Raw genomic sequence first — 19,136 nt, forward strand, 5'->3', positions numbered from 1 at the left:
TCATCCCCCTCCTCCTCCTCACCTGAAATACACTGAAAACCTATGCAATGTTAAGTATGTACAAGAAGTATCTATGCATGTTTGATATCATTTAAAGTGTCTCAGTGCGCCTGGTAAAAATAAGTTATAAAATATGAGAAAAGTGATGTGTCTCTAAAAGGTGTTTAGAGGGGTTAGGGTTAATGAAAATAGACTATTACATTACACGATGTCCTGGTTTCACAGACAGGGTTTAGACTAAGCCAGGATTAGGCCTTAGTTCAGTTAGGACATTTAAGTAGCTTTTATAAACGTGCCTTAGAAAAAACATTACTGGTGTGCATCTTGAGACAAAACAATGACACTGACATATTTTAAGATATGCTTTCAGTTAAAACAGCTCAAACATGCATATTAGTCTGGGACTAGCTTAACCCCCTGAGGTCGGCTGTATCGCCGGCGATACCAGCTCGCTTTTTTTTATCAGTGTAAAAGAAACTCATAAATACTCTGTTGACTTGTGTAATGCGTCCGAAAATGAACAATAACTCAGCGAATACTCAGTCAAACAGGCATACAGGCATACAGGCATGAAGCTTGAATTCTCTTCTTTTAAATGAAGTAATTTATATAAAAAAACAAATATTCTCATCTTGTGAAATCTGTATTAAAAGAGAGCGATTCCAGAGCGCGCGCTATTCAAACGCAAATGGCTGAGGCAATCCACGCAAACCTGTGAACGCCCCCATATCAGCTCGAGAAAACACAAGTTTATTCAGATCATTACTTGTTTACACCGTTTTGCAGCGCTGTGAGGAATAATAATAATGGAAAATGTACCTCAGAAGTGCGGGTATATCGAGGAGCGAGCTGAGGAAAACTGTAGTAAGTTTTTTTTTCCTTCTTACGTGAATCGGGTTTCTGTTTATGAATGAATGAACGGCAGAGATGCGCGCTGTTTACCACAGCTTGCAAAAAGACAGTTTAAATTTAAATCGCGTGTGTGAATGAATGATGATGTTTTAGCAAACTGTATTGCTATACTGAGATGAGTGAAAATCGAAATGTAGGCTATTTGTATAAGCAACGTATTAAACTGCAAATTAACATATGCCCTAATATTTCACAAAAACAACGTTACAGTCAGGCGAAATATGAAAGACAACATTTTGTTGACTAGATTTGGGTACAGTTTTTACTGTAGAATATACTGCCACATCAAATAAGCTTTTGTTTAGCAATTTCTATATATATAAAATACTATTTTTTGTCAAAAATAAAGTCATCAACTAAGATGTTAGCTGTTCCAATGTTGCCTATATTCAAACTAATGAATACATAGATAAAATGTAGGCCTATAATCTTTCTTTTTTTTTTTTTACAAAGAAAGAGTACACTTGAAATATTGTTGAAATTGTAATTATTGTTGTAATTGTAACCTTTTTAATAAAATAGCAAAACATATTTACAAGATAGATGTAAGCAAAATCTTAAAGGGACACTTCACCCATTTGCATTAAGCTTTGTATTGTTAGAAACCCAGTCATATATTATAATGATCGTGGATTTTTCCTTTATTTTTCCCTGAGATGGGAGAAATAAGGATTTAAGTGTTTTACTTCCTGCTTATTATGACGTAAAAATCGTAATTTTGCGTCATAATAGGCAGGAAGTCACATTTCATTGAAAAGTGTAGAGACTACAAACACTAGCTTCTTATTATTCCAGGGGGTGGGACCCACTCACCCTACAGGCCTATTACTGATCAGTGGGTGGTACTAAACTTACAGAAACGAAAATAAAAAACCGCCATCTTGTTTGGAAGCTATGTAGCTAAGCTAACAAGCGCTTATGGAGTCAGATTTACGAGAATGGCTGGAGGAACAACTCATGATATGGAAGAAGAGGATTTTCAAAGTCTGTTGCTCGAAACAGATGTTCGTGGATATCTATACGAGCCGCAATATAGCGAAGAGCAGCTGAGGCTGATGGAGGAACAGGAGGCGGCGGCTGCAGCCGAGGCCGGAGACCTGCCTGTCGCGTCCGAGGAGCCCGGGCGTGCTCGAGCTGGTGCGGACTGGTGGTGCCTGTGCTCTCACTGTGCGCCTACGGACACAGAGCTAGAGTCCGTCTGCTGCCAAGAATTTCATAGATGCCAATTTCTCCTCGAAGAAATGTCTGAGGCAGACAAGGACACGGATGTTTGCGTTGTGAACCATCCTAGTTTCGCCCCGCATATGGACAGAGGCGTCCTGGAGACATATTTCAGAATTCCAAAGGTAAACTGGAAACGCCAGCCGAAGCCTGCAGGGACAAATGGACGTCTAACTGTAAAGTAAGTGTTTCAATTTTATTTATTATTCATTTCGTGAAATGTACACAATTTCTTCAAGCATTATTATCACGAAATGATTCCCGGTTAATACGTAACGTCAACTGTAAACTGTTTGTGCAGTACCTTTTTTAATGCACAAAAAGCTTACTGTGGCATTGTTTACTACTGTGGCACGTAAATACCATACATCGCTAACTGTGTCCTCAATGTCTTGTAGACAATATCGCCTAACAGCCTACCAACACTTTCTCGAATGGGTCCTGCAAGGCGAGAGATTGGGTAGAGGACGTCGTGTCGTTCTACCCGCTTGTGTCGTGCAGGCAATTCGACTAAAATATCCAGCTCCAGATGGCCAGTACTGCGGGCACCAAGAAGTTGAGGACGCTCAGGAGGAATTATAACTTTTGTTCATATTTTTATTTATTAACGACATTATTTATTATTATTTTTGTTGTTGTTATAAATATTTCAATAAATTGATAACATTCACGTTTCTGTTGTCCTAATAGTGTTTCTCCAAATTTATGTTTGATAATAATTTGGGCTATTGGATGATCAACATTTAATAAGTGGAACTAGTAACCACCTGTTGCATTATGACAATAGATTGAAAAATAATGTAGGCATAACCATTATTTTGCTGTCGTATTGTGCAAGTCTAAATGGCAAAGTTGATTTCTAAATCAATTTTCTCCCAAGTATATAATGAAGAACTTTATTGTAGACAAAGAATTGAATAAGTATTTTTTTATTCACAAATGTAAGAATTTTGTCATGAGTAGACAAGAAATTTAAATAAGACTAAGTAAACAAGATAAATTTAGCTAAAGCCAACAATTTCTATATACATCCATTATTTACAGAATATAAAAAGACGCAGATGGTATTGTCCCAAGACAGTAGTGATGGAGATGGAATTTGAATTGGGTGCAATGTGAAGAGGTCTCAGAAGCGGCTTTTGAATAAAGCTTTGGCAGTCTCTTTCGGTGATTTTGGTAAAGGGGCAATGTTGGGTGGCAAATCCGGTTGTGGCAGGGCAAGTGAGGAGGTTGGGGTTTTGTACTTGATGTTCATATTGCGTCTATTTTCAAGTACTCTCTCGATGAGATCTCCAACAAAATGTGTTGTGTGTGCCGTGAAGATTTTTTTCAGTATCCATTGCTTGGATTTCTTGCAGTAGACTTGATTGAACCGTAGTTCTCCTATAAATGACAAGGAATATAATAAAATAATAAGAAAAAAAAAAAATCATAAATTCTGAATAAAAATTGGATTGCAGTAGAGTTCTCTCCACAATGAATATATTTTTATATAATATATATATATATATATATATATATATATATATATATATATATATATAATTTTATATTGTTTTTAAAAAACAACATGACAATTCAATTAACTGTTAACATTATAATTTTTTTATTATACTATTTGAAGAGCGTACATGGTAACAAACCTGTTACTGTGGTGGCTTGTTTCCTTTTTATAATGTTTTCGTTGTGGTCAAGGATGGCAAGGTAGGACCTCTCCCTCATTCCATGGTATGAAAACGCTTGACGCTTGGGGAGGTATTTCAACATAGCACTGTGAAAGTTTTCTAGTTGCCCTGTGTGCAATTACAAATAGGACAGAGGATGGATAGGTAAAACATGTTGATTAGGATATAGAATAATATTCAAGAGTGAAAGCGCATTGATTCTCACCAGTGTGTTTGAACAGTGCCATATGGTCGAGGTCTTTCAAGAGCCTTTGGTTTAGGACCAGTGACGACAGGGCGTGAAATGCCGATGAGTCTTTTTCAATCCACATCCGCATCCTCTGGTCCTGGGCGGTAAGAGGAGGATGGTCACACCGTTGCCGTTTTCCATCATCATCTCTCCACTCGTGTTCGTTGCTAACATGGTGTGTAATTTGTTTCCACCGGATTTTCAGTGCCTGTGTGAAAGAAAAGATTTTAAATAATACTAATACTAACAATATATATATTTTTTTTTTGATATATATTGTATTGCAGCTTATAATACCTTACCTCTATGTTCCCCTTACTCGTGGCACATGAATACCACATGTGGTTTATGACAGACCTGTGAAAGACATTTAAATTAGTACTTTCAAACCTTTTAAACCAATGGAACTTCTGCAAGATTTCAAACCAACACTGACCTGGACCATGCGAGAAGGATTGCATTGTCCTTTTTTTTCCCCTTCGTCAGAATTTTATTCCGAAAGCCTGTGTTCGTAAATGCAGCATAATTTTAATCAAAAACCAACATTTTCCATTTATTTATGCATTGTGCACATTCAACACATACAATGGCTGAGTTCAGCAAGGCTGCACAGCTGGCCAGGGGTCAGGAGTGACTCAATTATGTATACTGAGAAGTATGGTGAATTGCGTGCGTGTGTTTACAACAATTGAAAAAACAACATACCTTTGGCTGTGTGCCAGATATCAAATTCATGCATGATATCAGGATATTGTTCCCTCATTGTCTTTCGTATTGACGCAGAGCGGTCCGTGGTCATCACCTCCACGTCAAGGCCCAAGTCCAAAAGCTCTGTAAGTCCCCTTCTAAAACCCAGTGGCTCCATGGCTCCAGAGCTGGTGGCCTCTGTAGACTAAAGAATCAAGTTTGATAAGTGTGATGCTATCAACGTTTTCAACATAGCATAATTTTTCATTATTGTTATTATGCATCCATTTAAATATATCTTACCTGCACCAGTTCTGTGTGTACTATCTCCTTTGTATCATCTAACATGAATGTGTAGTGACAGTACTTTGCATTAAAACCTGGTGAGTCACATCGGCCATCACCCGCTAAGTGTGGGCGCTTCCCATCCTCCTGGTCCAAATAAACCCTTGCCAAGATTTCTTTTCTTCTGTCTTCATATAATTGCTCAATAGCAGGGTGCAAATATGTGCTCTGGATGGCATAAAAAGTAGTTGGTCCAATCATTTGGACACCAATGGTTGTGCACCAGTCTGACATTTCTGTGAATGTTCCACCCTTGAAGAGAACAGCCGCCGCAGAAAGGAGATTCACCTCAGGCATTCCTCTTACATCAGGTGAAGATGTCCAAGTCCCCGAATGGCCCCCAAGACAAATCCAATTCACCTTCCTCTGTGCCCCAGTATCAATGATGACCTTCGAAGAAATTGGCTTCCCACACATTTGGCAGAATTTGAAAAGTGACATGAGGCTGGATTCGTTTACAATAATCTTTTTTTCACGCCAGTCCTTTACACCTTCTTCTTCTGAAGATGACGATGATGTGGGGGGGATGGTTGACTCAGGCTGATAGCTTTCGTCGGTTTGCAAAAGTTCAATGCTGCTGGCACTTGTATTGAGGCCTCCAGGTGTATTTGGGCATGCTGACTGTAAAATCCAAAACGAGCTTTCTTTTTAGTTTTAAATTCCACTAATATCAACATTACATTAGTTTTAGAATTCCCTAATAGACAATCTGATGTACAAACTTACAAACTCTGCCGCTTGTACAGGGGTAGGTTTCTTGATTGGTGTTGAGGTAAGAAGACACTGTTCATCATCCGACGACGACGACACCAAAGCAGCAGCAGTTCGCGTCTGAAATTGCAAACGTTCAATAACGTTAAACTTTTATGAAATAACATCTTACGTCAAACAATATTAATTTAAATCAATACCAACAAATTTACAAAGAACATTGTTGAAAGGAACGTCTTTCTAACATTACATTGCTAGCAGCTAATTTGCTTCTGAACTTCTTCACTGTTGACGAGTGGAGTTTTAGTCACACAAACTACAACCACTAGCAAGGAAAACATGCGGAAGACGGCAGATTTACTTTGTAAACAGCCAAATTATATTTGATGTCCTACATTACTACAGACGAGTGTATGTGTGTTAACAGAAATAGGAGTCTCTTACCTCCAAGCGAATGCGTTTAGCGCTGCTGCTAGTGCCAGATGTTCCAGGCTCTTCATCGTCGTCTGAAAGGGTAAACACGGACGGAATCGCAGTATCCAAAAGAACGACTCTCTTCACTCCAAGTACATTTAGTTCGTAGTCTTCCTTCTTAAAATGTAGACTGCAAATCCTCTTGTTTTTTAGGTCTTCCATCCGTGTGTCTTGTAAAGACATCGCTCTTAGCCACTGTTTGCATCGCTCCACATCTCTCGGTAGGGCATGAAAACTTACTTTTTGCCCTTTCCTTGATTTGGCTGAACATCCCGGTACCATGCAATAGTTCACCATTTCCAAATAAATAGTAACAAGGAATAATTCAAGAATGAGATCGCCAATGAATTTCAAACTCAAGCGGTAACGTTAGCTAGCCTAGTGCTTTCTCTGATAGGCTGATTTCGCATAGGCGGTGTTCTGGATTAGTGGGAGTGGCTTGTGGAGCTGTGCAAATGTGTTGCATTGTGGGAGTTGTGGTTTTCCATACAAATGAGCCCTAAAGTTACTTTCTGTAATAACTCGGTCAAAAAGGCAGCAAATTAGAAAATTTTAATACATTTCGACTACATATATGACGCACTTTCAATGAAGATCAATGTTCCCACGGGTGAAATGCTCCTTTAAATGGTCAATATAAGTCTTCTTCTAAATATATCTTTTGTCCTTGCATTGTGGCTCAGTCAGTGTCACACCTGAGTGAATGGCTCATCATTATGCAGAGTGGGTGGGACATTGTATTCTCAGGTGTAAACCACTCCTCCTTCACGCCCCCCTCGCATATTCGCTTTCCAAGCAAAACCTGTTTTACATCAATTTAATTCAATGTATTGTTTTATGTGAACGATAAAGCAAGACTATTTTCACATAATTTTGAAGCCAGAACTCAAAGCGACAACATCCATTAGTCAAAAGTCTTATTGACACATATTTATTATGAGTTTTGTGGTCTTATTTCAGCAACTTTCATTTTTATTTTTTTCAATAACCACGCATAAACATTCTCTTAAAAATTCAAAAATATACATGCATGGTGATCACATATTTTGGTAGCCCTGTTTGTGCTATATAGAGTGAATTTACACCTTTGCCATTAACATGTTTATAAATAACTGAAAAAAGCACTAATGTCAGAGCATGTCAGAACACCTCCAGGGCCCAGAAAACCGCTCAGACTCCAGAATGTGTGCTATCACACACACACACACAAGCTATACACACACACAAGCTACACACACACAAGCTACACACACACAAGCACACACACACACACACACACACACACACACACACACCGGAATGTCCGGATACATTCCTGTTACGTTCATTCCTGTTATGCAATTTTCATTTCTGTTATTACATTTTTTTTCTCTAAAAAATAAAGTTAAACCACTGATTTTCTCAATTGTGTTATGTTTATCATTTATCCAACAGTTTAATTAATTACATGATAAAAACATTTATAAATTTAAGGTTTGGGTCTCCTTTAAAATGAAAAAACGGCTTTGCATTTTTTTTTTTTTTTTACACCTTGTGTGCATATATTGTGATTTTTAGTGACAAATGTCAATTATTTAAACATGCAACCTACCATTTCTTTAAAATCAACACTTTTGTGAGAGTAAAACAAAGAAATTAGTTGTCATATTTTTTATACATACTTTTTAAAAGACACCTGATTTTTGGTAACAGGACTGAGAAAAATGCATCCATCTCCCACTTTGAAACCTGGTACAAAATGAAATAAAGTTACCTGAGATTGACCAATATACATTTTGAATAGTGGAATGTGTGTGTTTTTAGATTCAGTGTTGAAAAAAGATAATAAATTAGTTTAATTTTTAAAAGTTACAACAGGCCAATGTCACCCTTTCGGTGGAATGGCTCACATATGAGGATTGTGTTCCATTTAATCTTGTTGTGTTGCGTAAAAGGAAAGACAGTAACGCGCAAAGACCTTCCCCGCTGATCGACTGCCCTCATTGGTTCGATCCAGCCGGGCCTTACACATGCTTAACCGAGACGTTTGTTTCTGTATTTCTTGTCAGCATTGTCAACAAAGGATGAGATGCTAGGAGCTTCCTCCAAAATGCGAAGTATGATTGTCAACCCTGACTCTTCTGATGAAGTAGACAACTTGCATAAAGAGAACCAAAAGGTGAAAAGAAGGGCTTCATCCTCTTCCAATGAATCAGTATCTTACTCCACTTCTGATTCATCTGTTTCGTCTTCACCCCACAAATCAAGGAAACATAAGAAAAGAAATCAAAGAAAGCAGAAAAAAAAATGCAGGTGAGGTATGTTGTCATTGTCATAACCATACCATCATCAATGTTATATAATGGTGTCCTAAAGTACTGGGAAAAAGTTTTAAATACTAGTGTAAAATGTTGTCTAGTAAGTGCATTATCAAAAACAATGCCATAAATAGTTTCCACTTCTGAATTAAAGCTACACTGTGTGATATTTTCCCCCATCTAGCGGTGAAATTGTATATGACTACCCAGTGAATATTAGTTTCTGTTCCTTTCAATTTCGAGGGCGTTTTAACTCCTACGGTGGCCGTATTATTCCAAGATTAACATGGCTTCCAGTTCGACTTCATCCAATTGCGCCTTTAAAACTATCACCTGTGATCCGTCGCAGTAGAGGTCTGCAAGCCCGTCGGGACCCGATGGGGCCCGACACGCTAAGCCCATTCGGGCCGGGCTCGGGTCTTTTTTTTTTTTTTTTTACAGATCGGGCTCGGGTCGGACTCTGGCTTATTTAGCTTCTCTCCTTTCATTGTGCCCATAATATACGTGCAGAGCACACGTCACATAATGTGAATGAAATATTGTTATATTTATTATATTATAAATATTATAACATCGCCTAAGCAACACAAACGCAATACGCACGCGTCACTCACGTGCATTAACAGGTGACAGTTGACCATGCAAATATTTTTTTATTAATATTATTTAACATTAGCCAGTTGGCGAAGAGTTCTTCATTTTTGAACATTGTTTTGAACATTGTTCTTCAGTTACTAAAAAGCAAAGAAAGGTAGGCCGTTTATTTACTTATTTTTGCGGTTGGATCCCGTAGCGCTATATTCTCTACTGCATGCTTATGCTTCTCTTTAATGGACAGTCTGTTCAATATTTGTGGGCATGATTGGTGATGTTTCAGGCCAATAATAAAAGTTTACCTTTTAGTAGCGTGTGATGTGCCGTGTTTGTGTGTAGCAGAGACAGCTCGCATCAGAGAGCGCGCATCAAAGAGCGCGCGCGTCAGAGAGAGCTTAAAGTGATATTGATGTTGGTCTCGGGTCGGGTCGGGTCGGGTCGGGTTCGGGCTGAAAAAATTGCAGCCGTTGTCGGGGTGGGGCCGGGTAGGGCTTGAACACCACGGGCCGGGTTAGGGCTGGAGTTTTTGGCCCGTGCAGGGCTCTACGTCGCAGCACAGATTTAACAATACTTTTTCACCATTGACGTGAGGAAAAGTAACGCAAGTTATACTAGAGGTCGTTCTGGTGTTATGCACCACCATGCTATGGTTAGACAAGCAACTATAAAACTTCGAATTTACACAAATAGGCTGGATTACCTGTCGAGAAGAAAGCAGGCGTCCGTTTTAAAATCTTTGCTCCTCATGAGCTCTTTCCATCTGGGAAAAGTTACTCCAGTATTGACTTTGGTCTTGCTGATTTGCCTGTCGCGTTGACGTTTTAATTCTCTCTTTCGCTTCCTTGGCGACTCTGATTCATGTCCTCGAGAGTAGGCGTGATCCTCCATCAGCAATCTTTCAAATCTGCCAGCAGTCGCGAGTAATCTCCCCCTCGCATTCGTCTCTGTGTCACTGAGTGTAAAGTGCGAAAGGCAAAGCTTGAATTTACAGGTATGTCCCTCTTTGGCTTATGTAGTTTCAAGATGGAGGGGCAACATGGCGACCGGCATTCGAACCCCTCACCCGTATGTACATTAATGAGCACATATATTTTTGAAAGAACTAAGTGTTTTTTGCTAAGAATCTAAAAAAATTACACAGTGTAGCTTTAACATCATAGAAAGCTAAATGAATATTTGGTGTAACCAACTTTGTTCATGTGATCCCAGACTCAATAATGATTAGATCAGGACCCAATGGGGGTCGTTCCACCTGTGGCAGTGAGCTCTCTCTGAATGATATTGATATTTAAATTGATATTGAAAAAAATGACACAAGTTTGTGTGACATCTGATGTGACCTGGATTTTTTTACATAATTAAGAGTTCTTCTTTCTGCTTTCAAATGGCATTCAGTTTAGTGTCATTTAATATTTAAAATACATTTCTTGAATGTCAAATTTGATTTGTGAATAAGTTTAAGCACACTATTTGGGACACTGTTTTGATAACTATCGCATTGTATTGAATCCTATCGAGAGCCTTTAATCATATCATGAAAATTATTTGTTTCATATATATATACACACGCACACTACCTGTAGTAGACATGAAAGCGTTAATGGTGTTGATTGTCACGTGATCACGGTGTGGGGTCACGGGATTATGTAGGAATGTGAATATTAGTCACCTGTTCACTGATTGTGATATGGAGAGGGGGTGAGCAGGGACGATGTATTCTTTGTTGATCACTAAACTTCGTACCATCGAGAAATATCAATCTGTGCAAATGCAATAAAGAAAAGCAAGATAGTGATTTTCTTCTCCGATGTTTTATTTGTGCGTCAGAAGAGCAAAAGTCCTTGCTTAGTCTCTCAGCGGTTCTATCATTGGAATGAGTAGCCGCTATATTATGTCAACAAAGACCATTCTCATGGGACGCGCCAAACGGATTAAGCCCACATGGCACCACGGAGTATAGGATTCTGCTCAACTAAAAAGAAAGAAATTCTACAGCCGCAGAAGTTGAAACGCCAGTGAAACTTGATCAGCAAGGTTCTGAAGAGAAGCAAGCAAACAATCACCATAGGTAAGCCTGTTGGGCTTTGTTCTAATCAGCTGTGCAGTATTGGATTGCGCGCAGATTGAATTGTGATCGCTGTTTATCCATTGGGGATGATCGTGCGGTTGTGTTGTGGTTTGTTGTTTGGCTTATTTCGATTTATTTTGTACAGAGCTCTGGTGTTTAAAGCTTATTGTTGGCGATCCGTTTTGTGTGGAAAAATAGTAGCACGATGTTGTTGACGGCGTTTGTTTACGTGTCGCTGACGCTGTGGTGTTGAAGGATTTGAATGAATATACGAACATTGTTGATTTGTGAGAAATCAAACATGAGTGAAGTGAATGTTGATGACGTCACTGGCTTTGAAATGGATTGCGGTAAAAGAGAAACTAAACTCACTGCAAAGGCCTTGGCGAACAAAATTGAAAGTTTGCAAATGCAACGAAAATCAAATGTAAATAAAATTAAGAGCAAGATACCAGAGATGAAAAATCTGATGAAAAGAAAGGAAAATGCCTCCCAGATGCAAATCCAGTTTAAAACTCTTGTTCAGCTTTGTGAAAATGCCAGTAAGATACATGACATGGTGATTCCTTTACTTCCTGATGATGAACAAGAAAAGCAAAATGAATGGTTCTGGAGTATTACGAAATATAGCAACACATTTATAGATGCGGTTCAGCATTGGTTGAGTGAACCAGAAGGATCATTGGAGGATGTTATGGCTGCTCAGTCTTGTGCTGGTGCAGTGCAGGAAGAGCCACCCTATCCTCAAGTGCTAGTTCATGCTTCATCCATCGTTACATCAGACAACTTACAAGATGGCATCAAACCAAGTGACAGCGTATCAAATGTGGGGAGTAGATCATCTGAAATTGAAAGTTCAATAAAAAGATCTGTGGCATCATCTACTTCTGCTGTTCGTCTCAAAGCAGAGGCTGAGTTGGCAGCATTAATGGCACAACAAAAGTTTTTGAAGGATAAACATGAGCTGGAGGATGAAGAGGAACAGCTACGGAAAAAAAAGGAACAACTTCATTTGCATGAAGAGATTGCGATTCAAATGGCCAAGCTGAATGTTTTGAAATCTCAGAGTGTGTCAAGCAGTAAATCTGACCGTTCAGGAAGGAAACATTCCAATTTAGAGATGGAACAAAAGAAAACACAAAGTCTTAATGCCAGTGCTAAATCATTTGTTCCTCCAATGTCTCTAAGAGAACAAGGATCAGTGCATGAGCGTTTGGAATCTGGAGCAAGGCCTAAAGGGACAATAGTACAACAACGGGTATTCTCACAACGTCCATCTAGATGCCAAACAGTGGAACAACGTCCATCTAGATGCCAAACAGTGGAACGGAGATCACAAGGAAGGGTATTAAATTCCCATGATGAATCCAACGATGAAGACCAAAATAACATATTGGGAATAATGAGAAAGCAAAACGAAATAACAACACTGTTGTTAAAACAGCAATGTTTATCATCCTTGCCCAAAAAAGATCTTAATGTGTTTGATGGTGACCCATTACAGTATCATGCATTCATGAGAGCTTTCAAAAATAGCGTTGAAAGTAAGACCGATAACGACAGTGATTGCCTGTACTACCTTGAACAGTATACTGTTGGTTTTCCAAGGGATTTGATACAGAGTTGTCAGCATATAGATCCACAAAGGGGATACATTAGAGCCAAAACTTTGTTGCAGGAACATTTTGGCAATGAACAGAAAATTGCATCTGCTTATATGAATAAAGCTCTCTCATGGCCTCAAATTAGTGCTGAAGATGTGAAAGCTTTGCAAGAATACAGTCTTTTTCTTAGAGGCTGTGGTAATGTCATGGAGGAAGTGCAATATATGTGTGATTTGGACATGCCTGCCAATATGATGATAATTATAAAAAAATTGCCCTACAGACTCCGGGATAAATGGAGAACAGTGGCTTGTGAACTACAAGAAAGACACAGACGCAGAGTTTCCTTCATTGATATAGTTCACTTTTTAGAACATCAAGTCAAAGTTGTAACAGACCCAGTATTTGGAAATATACAGGATGCTCCTGTAGCAACTAATAAAGATGTGAAGAGACCTAAACCACAATTTCGTCCTGGAATAAAAGGAACCAGCTTTGCTACCACTGTGGTCGTTGCAAGTAAAGAAAGTGAATCTGAAAATATAGCAAAGAAAAAGGTTGTATTTGAAAGGAAAGAATGTTTCTGCTGTAGAGGTGCACACACATTGGGTATGTGTCCTCAGCTGGGAAAACAATCCCACAAAGAGAAGATTGGCTTCTTGAAAGAAAGTGGAATTTGTTTTGGGTGTTTGTGTATTGGGCACATCAGCAAAGAGTGCAAAAAACGTCTTTGTTGTGATGTTTGCGGTCTTAGACATCCTACTTTGCTGCATATCTTTCCCAAAGTAAAAGGAACCGATATAACTGAGACGAAATCAAAAGCCACAGTGGATAATGTCTTAGTATCTAGTGGTCTTACTGGGGCTGGTGATCATGAATGTAAACTCCCGATTGTGCCTGTACAGATCAAGGCCAAGAAAGGCAGCAAAATTGTTACCACTTATGCCTTTTTAGATCAAGGGAGCACCGCTGTGTTTTGTACGGAGAGTTTAATGAGAAGACTCAACCTCACAGGAAACAAAGTGCGGATACTTCTACGAACAATGGGGCAAGAAAAGGTTGTAAGCAGTCATGTTCTATCTGGACTGGAGGTAGCTGGCTTGAATGACCACAACTTTTGTGAATTACATCGAGTCTATACACAGGAAAGTATGCCTGTTCATAAAGGGAATATACCCAGAGTAAGAGATCTTCAAAGGTGGCCCCATTTAAAGAGTGTTCATTTACCTGAGATTGAGGCAGGGATTGAATTGCTGATAGGGACAAATGTTCCTAAAGCATTGGAACCATTGGAGGTAATCCGCAGTGTAAATGATGGACCCTATGCAATCAGGACAATGTTGGGATGGACTGTGAATGGCCCACTCTCTGGAGACAGTGAGAACAAAATGGATGGTGTTCCTCCAGAAGTCACTGTCAACAGAATTTCAGTTGTGAATTTGGAAGACATATGGCAACAGCAGTTTAAAATGGACTTCCCAGAATGTAGCCAAGATGAACAAACTGGCTATTCAAAAGAAGATAAAAAATTCATGGAAATGGTGATCCATTCTGCCAAACTTGTTGATGGGCATTATGAGATTGGTTTACCTCTGAGAAAGAGAGTTCAAATGCCAAACAATCGAAAAATTGTGGAACAACGTGCTTTGCATCTAAAGAGGAAACTTCAAAAAGATTCAGGTTTATTTTCTGACTATAAAGCCTTCATGAAGGATATGGTCTCCAAAGGTTATGCAGAGCAAGTACCAGCAGAGGATATGACACGCAGTGATGGAAAGATCTGGTACATTCCACATCATGGTGTCTACCATCCTACTAAGAAAAAAATCCGTGTGGTATTTGATTGTGGAGCAAGTTTTCAGCGAACATCACTTAATGCTCAACTCTTGCAAGGACCAGACCTTACCAGCTCACTCATTGGAGTGATAACAAGATTTAGGAAAGAACCAGTGGTGATCATGGCAGATATAGAATCAATGTTCCATCAGGTAAGAGTATCAGCTGATGATGTTGATTTGTTAAGGTTTCTTTGGTGGCCCAATGGGGACTTAAGTCAAGATCCAGTTGACTTTAGGATGCGGGTACACCTCTTTGGTGCAACATCGTCTCCTAGCTGCGCAAACTTTGCACTTAGGAAATGTGCACACGATCATAAAGAGCAGTTCAACTGGGAAACAGTGGATAAAGTCTTACATTCCTTTTATGTTGATGATTGTTTGGTTTCAGTCACTTCAGTTGAACAAGCGATAGCCTTATACCAGGAGCTTGTATCCATGTGTGCCAAAGGTGGATTTAGGCTCACAAAATGGATAAGCAACAGACGTCAAGTGCTAGACGTAATACCGGAGGATCAAAGAGCAAAGACAGTGAAAGACTTGAGCATGGATTGGGATTCTCCATCAGTTGAGAGAGTGTTGGGAGTGCAGTGGTGCATTCAGTCTGATGAATTCAAGTTCAAGATTGTAATCAAAGACAGACCCCTGACCAGAAGAGGAATCCTATCCATGATAAGTTCCATCTTCGATCCATTGGGAATTGTGAGTCCTGTAGTGTTGTCTGCTAAACAAATCTTGCAAGATATCTGCAAAGGAGATTCAGGATGGGATGATGTCTTGCCTGAATTGGTTGTTAAAAAATGGACCACATGGCTGCAAGAACTTCACCATCTTGAAAGGTTTGTGCTTGCCAGATGTTTAAAACCTCCCAACTTTGGTGACATCACAAATGCACAGTTGCATCATTTTTCTGATGCGAGCCAGGATGGATATGGAACTGTGACGTACTTGCTTTTACACAACATGCATTCTCAAGTACATTGTGCTTTTATCATGGGAAAATCAAGAGTAGCACCAATTAAGTCCATTACCATACCTCGTATGGAGCTCATTGCTGCTACCATGGCAAGCCGAATGGATGTATTATGGAAGAAAGAACTGCATCTGAAGCTTCAAGATTCCGTCTTTTGGACGGACAGTGCTTCTGTTCTCAAATACATCAAGAATGAGACCTCACGATTTCGAATATTTGTAGCCAATAGAGTGACAGAAATCCTCAAGGCCTCTCAAGCTTCACAGTGGAGATATGTAGACACAGCAAGCAATCCAGCTGATGTTGCTTCCAGAGGATCAACTGTCAGCGGGTTTCTTAAGAACAAGACATGGACATCAGGTCCTGCCTTTCTTCTTCTTCATGAAAGTAAGTGGCCTGCTAATCTCACAGAACTAGAGAAGCTTGAAGTGGATGACCCTGAGGTCAAGAAAAGCATTGAGGTTAACTCTGTACAGCTCAAAGAAGAGGATGATGTGCTTTCGCGTTTAATCCATCACTTTTCTTCTTGGTTCCGTTTAAAGAAAGCATTTGCTTGGATTTTGAGATTTAAGAATCTACTCTTGTCTCTTAGTCAGAAGAGGAAACAACTGATACTAGCTTTTGCTCATTCTGATTTAAATGAACAACAAAGAATTTCTGTGGAAAGAGAAATGTTGATTTTCAAAGGTCAAATTGAACAATCTCACCTCTCAACAGAAGAACTTGAGACTGCTGAATTGGAGATTATTAGACTCTCACAAGAAAATATGTTTCCTGATGAGCTTGCTAGTCTAAAAAGAGGTGAAAGCGTAAAGCCAAGTAGCCACATTCATGGACTTTGCCCTGTTCTTGAGGATGTTTTGAGGGTTGGTGGACGATTGAGTAGGGCATCAATGCCTGAAGAATCCAAACATCCAGTTATTTTGGCCAAGAATTCTCACATCTCGGATATTCTCCTAAGACACATACACCAGGAGGTAGGACATGCTGGTCGTAATTATATGTTGTCCAAATTACGACAGAAGTATTGGATTACTGGTGTAAGTACAGCAATAAGAAAAGTCTTGTCCAAATGTATCATCTGTCGAAGACTGAATTCACTTCCAGGATGCCAAAAAATGGCAGATTTGCCATCAGAAAGAGTCACTCCGAATGAACCTCCATTTACCCGTGTTGGGGTAGATTATTTTGGACCTTTTGAGGTAAAGAGCAGAAGAAGCATTGTGAAAAGGTATGGAGTAATTTTCACCTGTTTAGCCATACGAGCCATACATATTGAAGTGGCACCCTCGTTGGACACGGATTCGTTCATAAATGCACTGAGACGTTTCACTGCAAGACGTGGACAAGCCAAGGAACTTCGATCTGATAATGGAAAGAACTTTGTTGGAGCAGAACGTGAGCTAAGAGTTGCCATAAAGGAATGGAATCAGTGTAAAATCAATGATGTACTTCTTCAGAAAGGAATTAAATGGACGTTTAACCCCCCAACTGGATCACATTATGGAGGGGCTTGGGAGAGGTTAATTAGATCTGTGCGGAAAGTTCTGAATTCTACCTTAAAGGTGCAGAATCTAGATGAAGAAGGTCTACACACCGTTCTTTGCGAAGTGGAAGCTATTATTAATGGTCGTCCAATTACCTTAGCATCCACAGACTCCAGTGACTTGGAAGCATTAACACCAAACCATCTGTTGCTTTTAAGGACTTCACCATCTTTACCACCAGGAGAATTCAAAAAGGATGATGTTTATGCTCGTAGACGGTGGAAACAAGTCCAATATATGTCAGATTTGTTCTGGAAGAGATGGGTTCAGGAATACTTACCGCAGCTTCAAGAACGTCAGAAATGGTCCAGAATCAAACGCAACTTTAAATCAGGAGACATAGTGCTTATAGTGGATAACACAGCACCTCGAAACTCTTGGCTTATGGGACGCATAATTCAAACCTTTCCAGACAGAAAAGGATTTGTGCGTCATGTGCAAATTAAGACCAAAAGCAGCTGTCTGGACAGGCCGATAACCAAGGTCTGTCTCCTACAAGAAGCAGAAGATGGATAACTTCACTTATTAGTTGACATTTTTTGACTTTGACATTTGTCTATGAACTTGACAGAGATAAACTGGAAAGAATACTTTGATTAAGTATGAACACTTTTTTTTGCTTGCTTTTTTTGTCAAGATTTTCTCCTTTTTTGAAAGAAGAAATGGACATTAGCCTATATGATGTTAATGCATTGTTAATTTGACAATTTCATGTCTCTATTGAAAATGTAATCATTATTTGATAATAATTAGGGGCTGGAATGTAGTAGACATGAAAGCGTTAATGGTGTTGATTGTCACGTGATCACGGTGTGGGGTCACGGGATTATGTAGGAATGTGAATATTAGTCACCTGTTCACTGATTGTGATATGGAGAGGGGGTGAGCAGGGACGATGTATTCTTTGTTGATCACTAAACTTCGTACCATCGAGAAATATCAATCTGTGCAAATGCAATAAAGAAAAGCAAGATAGTGATTTTCTTCTCCGATGTTTTATTTGTGCGTCAGAAGAGCAAAAGTCCTTGCTTAGTCTCTCAGCGGTTCTATCATTGGAATGAGTAGCCGCTATACTACCTTTCAAAAGTTTGGCGTCACTTCGAAATGTCCTTGTTTTCGAAAGAAAAGCACATTTTTTGTCCATTAAAATAACATCAAATTGATCAGAAATACAGTGCAGACATTGTTAATGTTGTAAATGACTATTGTAGCTGGAATCGGCTGATTTGTAATGGAATATCTACATAGGCTTACAGTTCCAATGGCACTTTGTGTTTGCTAATCCAAGTTTAGCATTTTAAAAGGCTAACTGATCATTAGAAAACCCTTTTGCAATTATGTTAGCACAGCTGAAAACTGTTGTGCTGATTAAAGAAGCAATAACACTGGCCTTCTTTAGACTAGTTGAGTATCTGGAGCATCAGCAATTGTGGGTTAGATTACAGGCTCAAAATGGCCAGAAACAAAGAACTTTCTTCTGAAACTCGTCAGTCTATTCTTGTTCTGAGAAATGAAGGCTATTCCATGCGAGAAATTGCCAAGAAACTGAAGATCTCGTACAACGCTGTGTACTACTCCCTTCACAGAACAGCGCAAACTGGCTCGAACTAGAATAGAAAGAGGAGTGGGAGGCCCCGGTGCACAACTGAGCAAGAGGACAAATACATGAGTGTCTAGTTTGAGAGACAGATGCCTCACAGGTCCTCAACTGGCAGCTTCATTAAATAGTACCCGCAAAACACCAAAGAAAAAGCCATATCTCAGACTGGCCAATAAAAAGAAAAGATTAAGATGGGCAAAAGAACACAGACACTGGACAGAGGAAGATTGGAAAAAAGTGTTATGGACAGACGAATATAAGTTTGAGGTGTTCGGATCACAAAGAAGAACATTCGTGAGACGCAGACCAAATGAAAAGATGCTGGAGGAGTTCTTGACGCCATCATGGTGGAGG

General features: G+C 39.4%; 1 protein-coding gene across 1 annotated transcript; it reads right to left on the bottom strand.

The window, feature by feature from the left end:
* Window positions 1–3,103: 3,103 nt before the first annotated feature.
* Window positions 3,104–6,889, bottom strand: LOC309506592 (uncharacterized protein). The gene is made up of 8 exons (XM_082180436.1): window positions 6,235–6,889; window positions 5,806–5,910; window positions 5,038–5,700; window positions 4,484–4,939; window positions 4,350–4,404; window positions 4,024–4,255; window positions 3,777–3,926; window positions 3,104–3,516 (listed from the first exon to the last, which is right to left on the bottom strand). Exons 1-4 carry the CDS (start codon window positions 6,559–6,561, stop codon window positions 4,727–4,729), a joined length of 1,308 nt encoding a protein of 435 aa, XP_082036562.1. The 5' UTR covers window positions 6,562–6,889; the 3' UTR covers window positions 3,104–3,516; window positions 3,777–3,926; window positions 4,024–4,255; window positions 4,350–4,404; window positions 4,484–4,726.
* Window positions 6,890–19,136: the final 12,247 nt, after the last annotated feature.

The sequence above is a fragment of the Leuciscus leuciscus genome (genome assembly GCF_965113295.1).
Source record: "Leuciscus leuciscus genome assembly, chromosome: 9".
NCBI classification, from domain to species: domain Eukaryota; kingdom Metazoa; phylum Chordata; class Actinopteri; order Cypriniformes; family Leuciscidae; genus Leuciscus; species Leuciscus leuciscus.

Excerpts from the sequence above, each read along its gene's own strand:
- LOC309506592 (XM_082180436.1), bottom strand. The coding sequence starts at position 6,561 with ATGGTGAACTATTGCATGGTACCGGGATGTTCAGCCAAATCAAGGAAA. Across the intron at positions 5,701-5,805 it reads CTGTACAAGCGGCAGAGTTT|TCAGCATGCCCAAATACACC; the intron begins GTAAGTTTGTAC and ends TGGATTTTACAG. Across the intron at positions 4,940-5,037 it reads TACACACAGAACTGGTGCAG|TCTACAGAGGCCACCAGCTC; the intron begins GTAAGATATATT and ends TTGATTCTTTAG.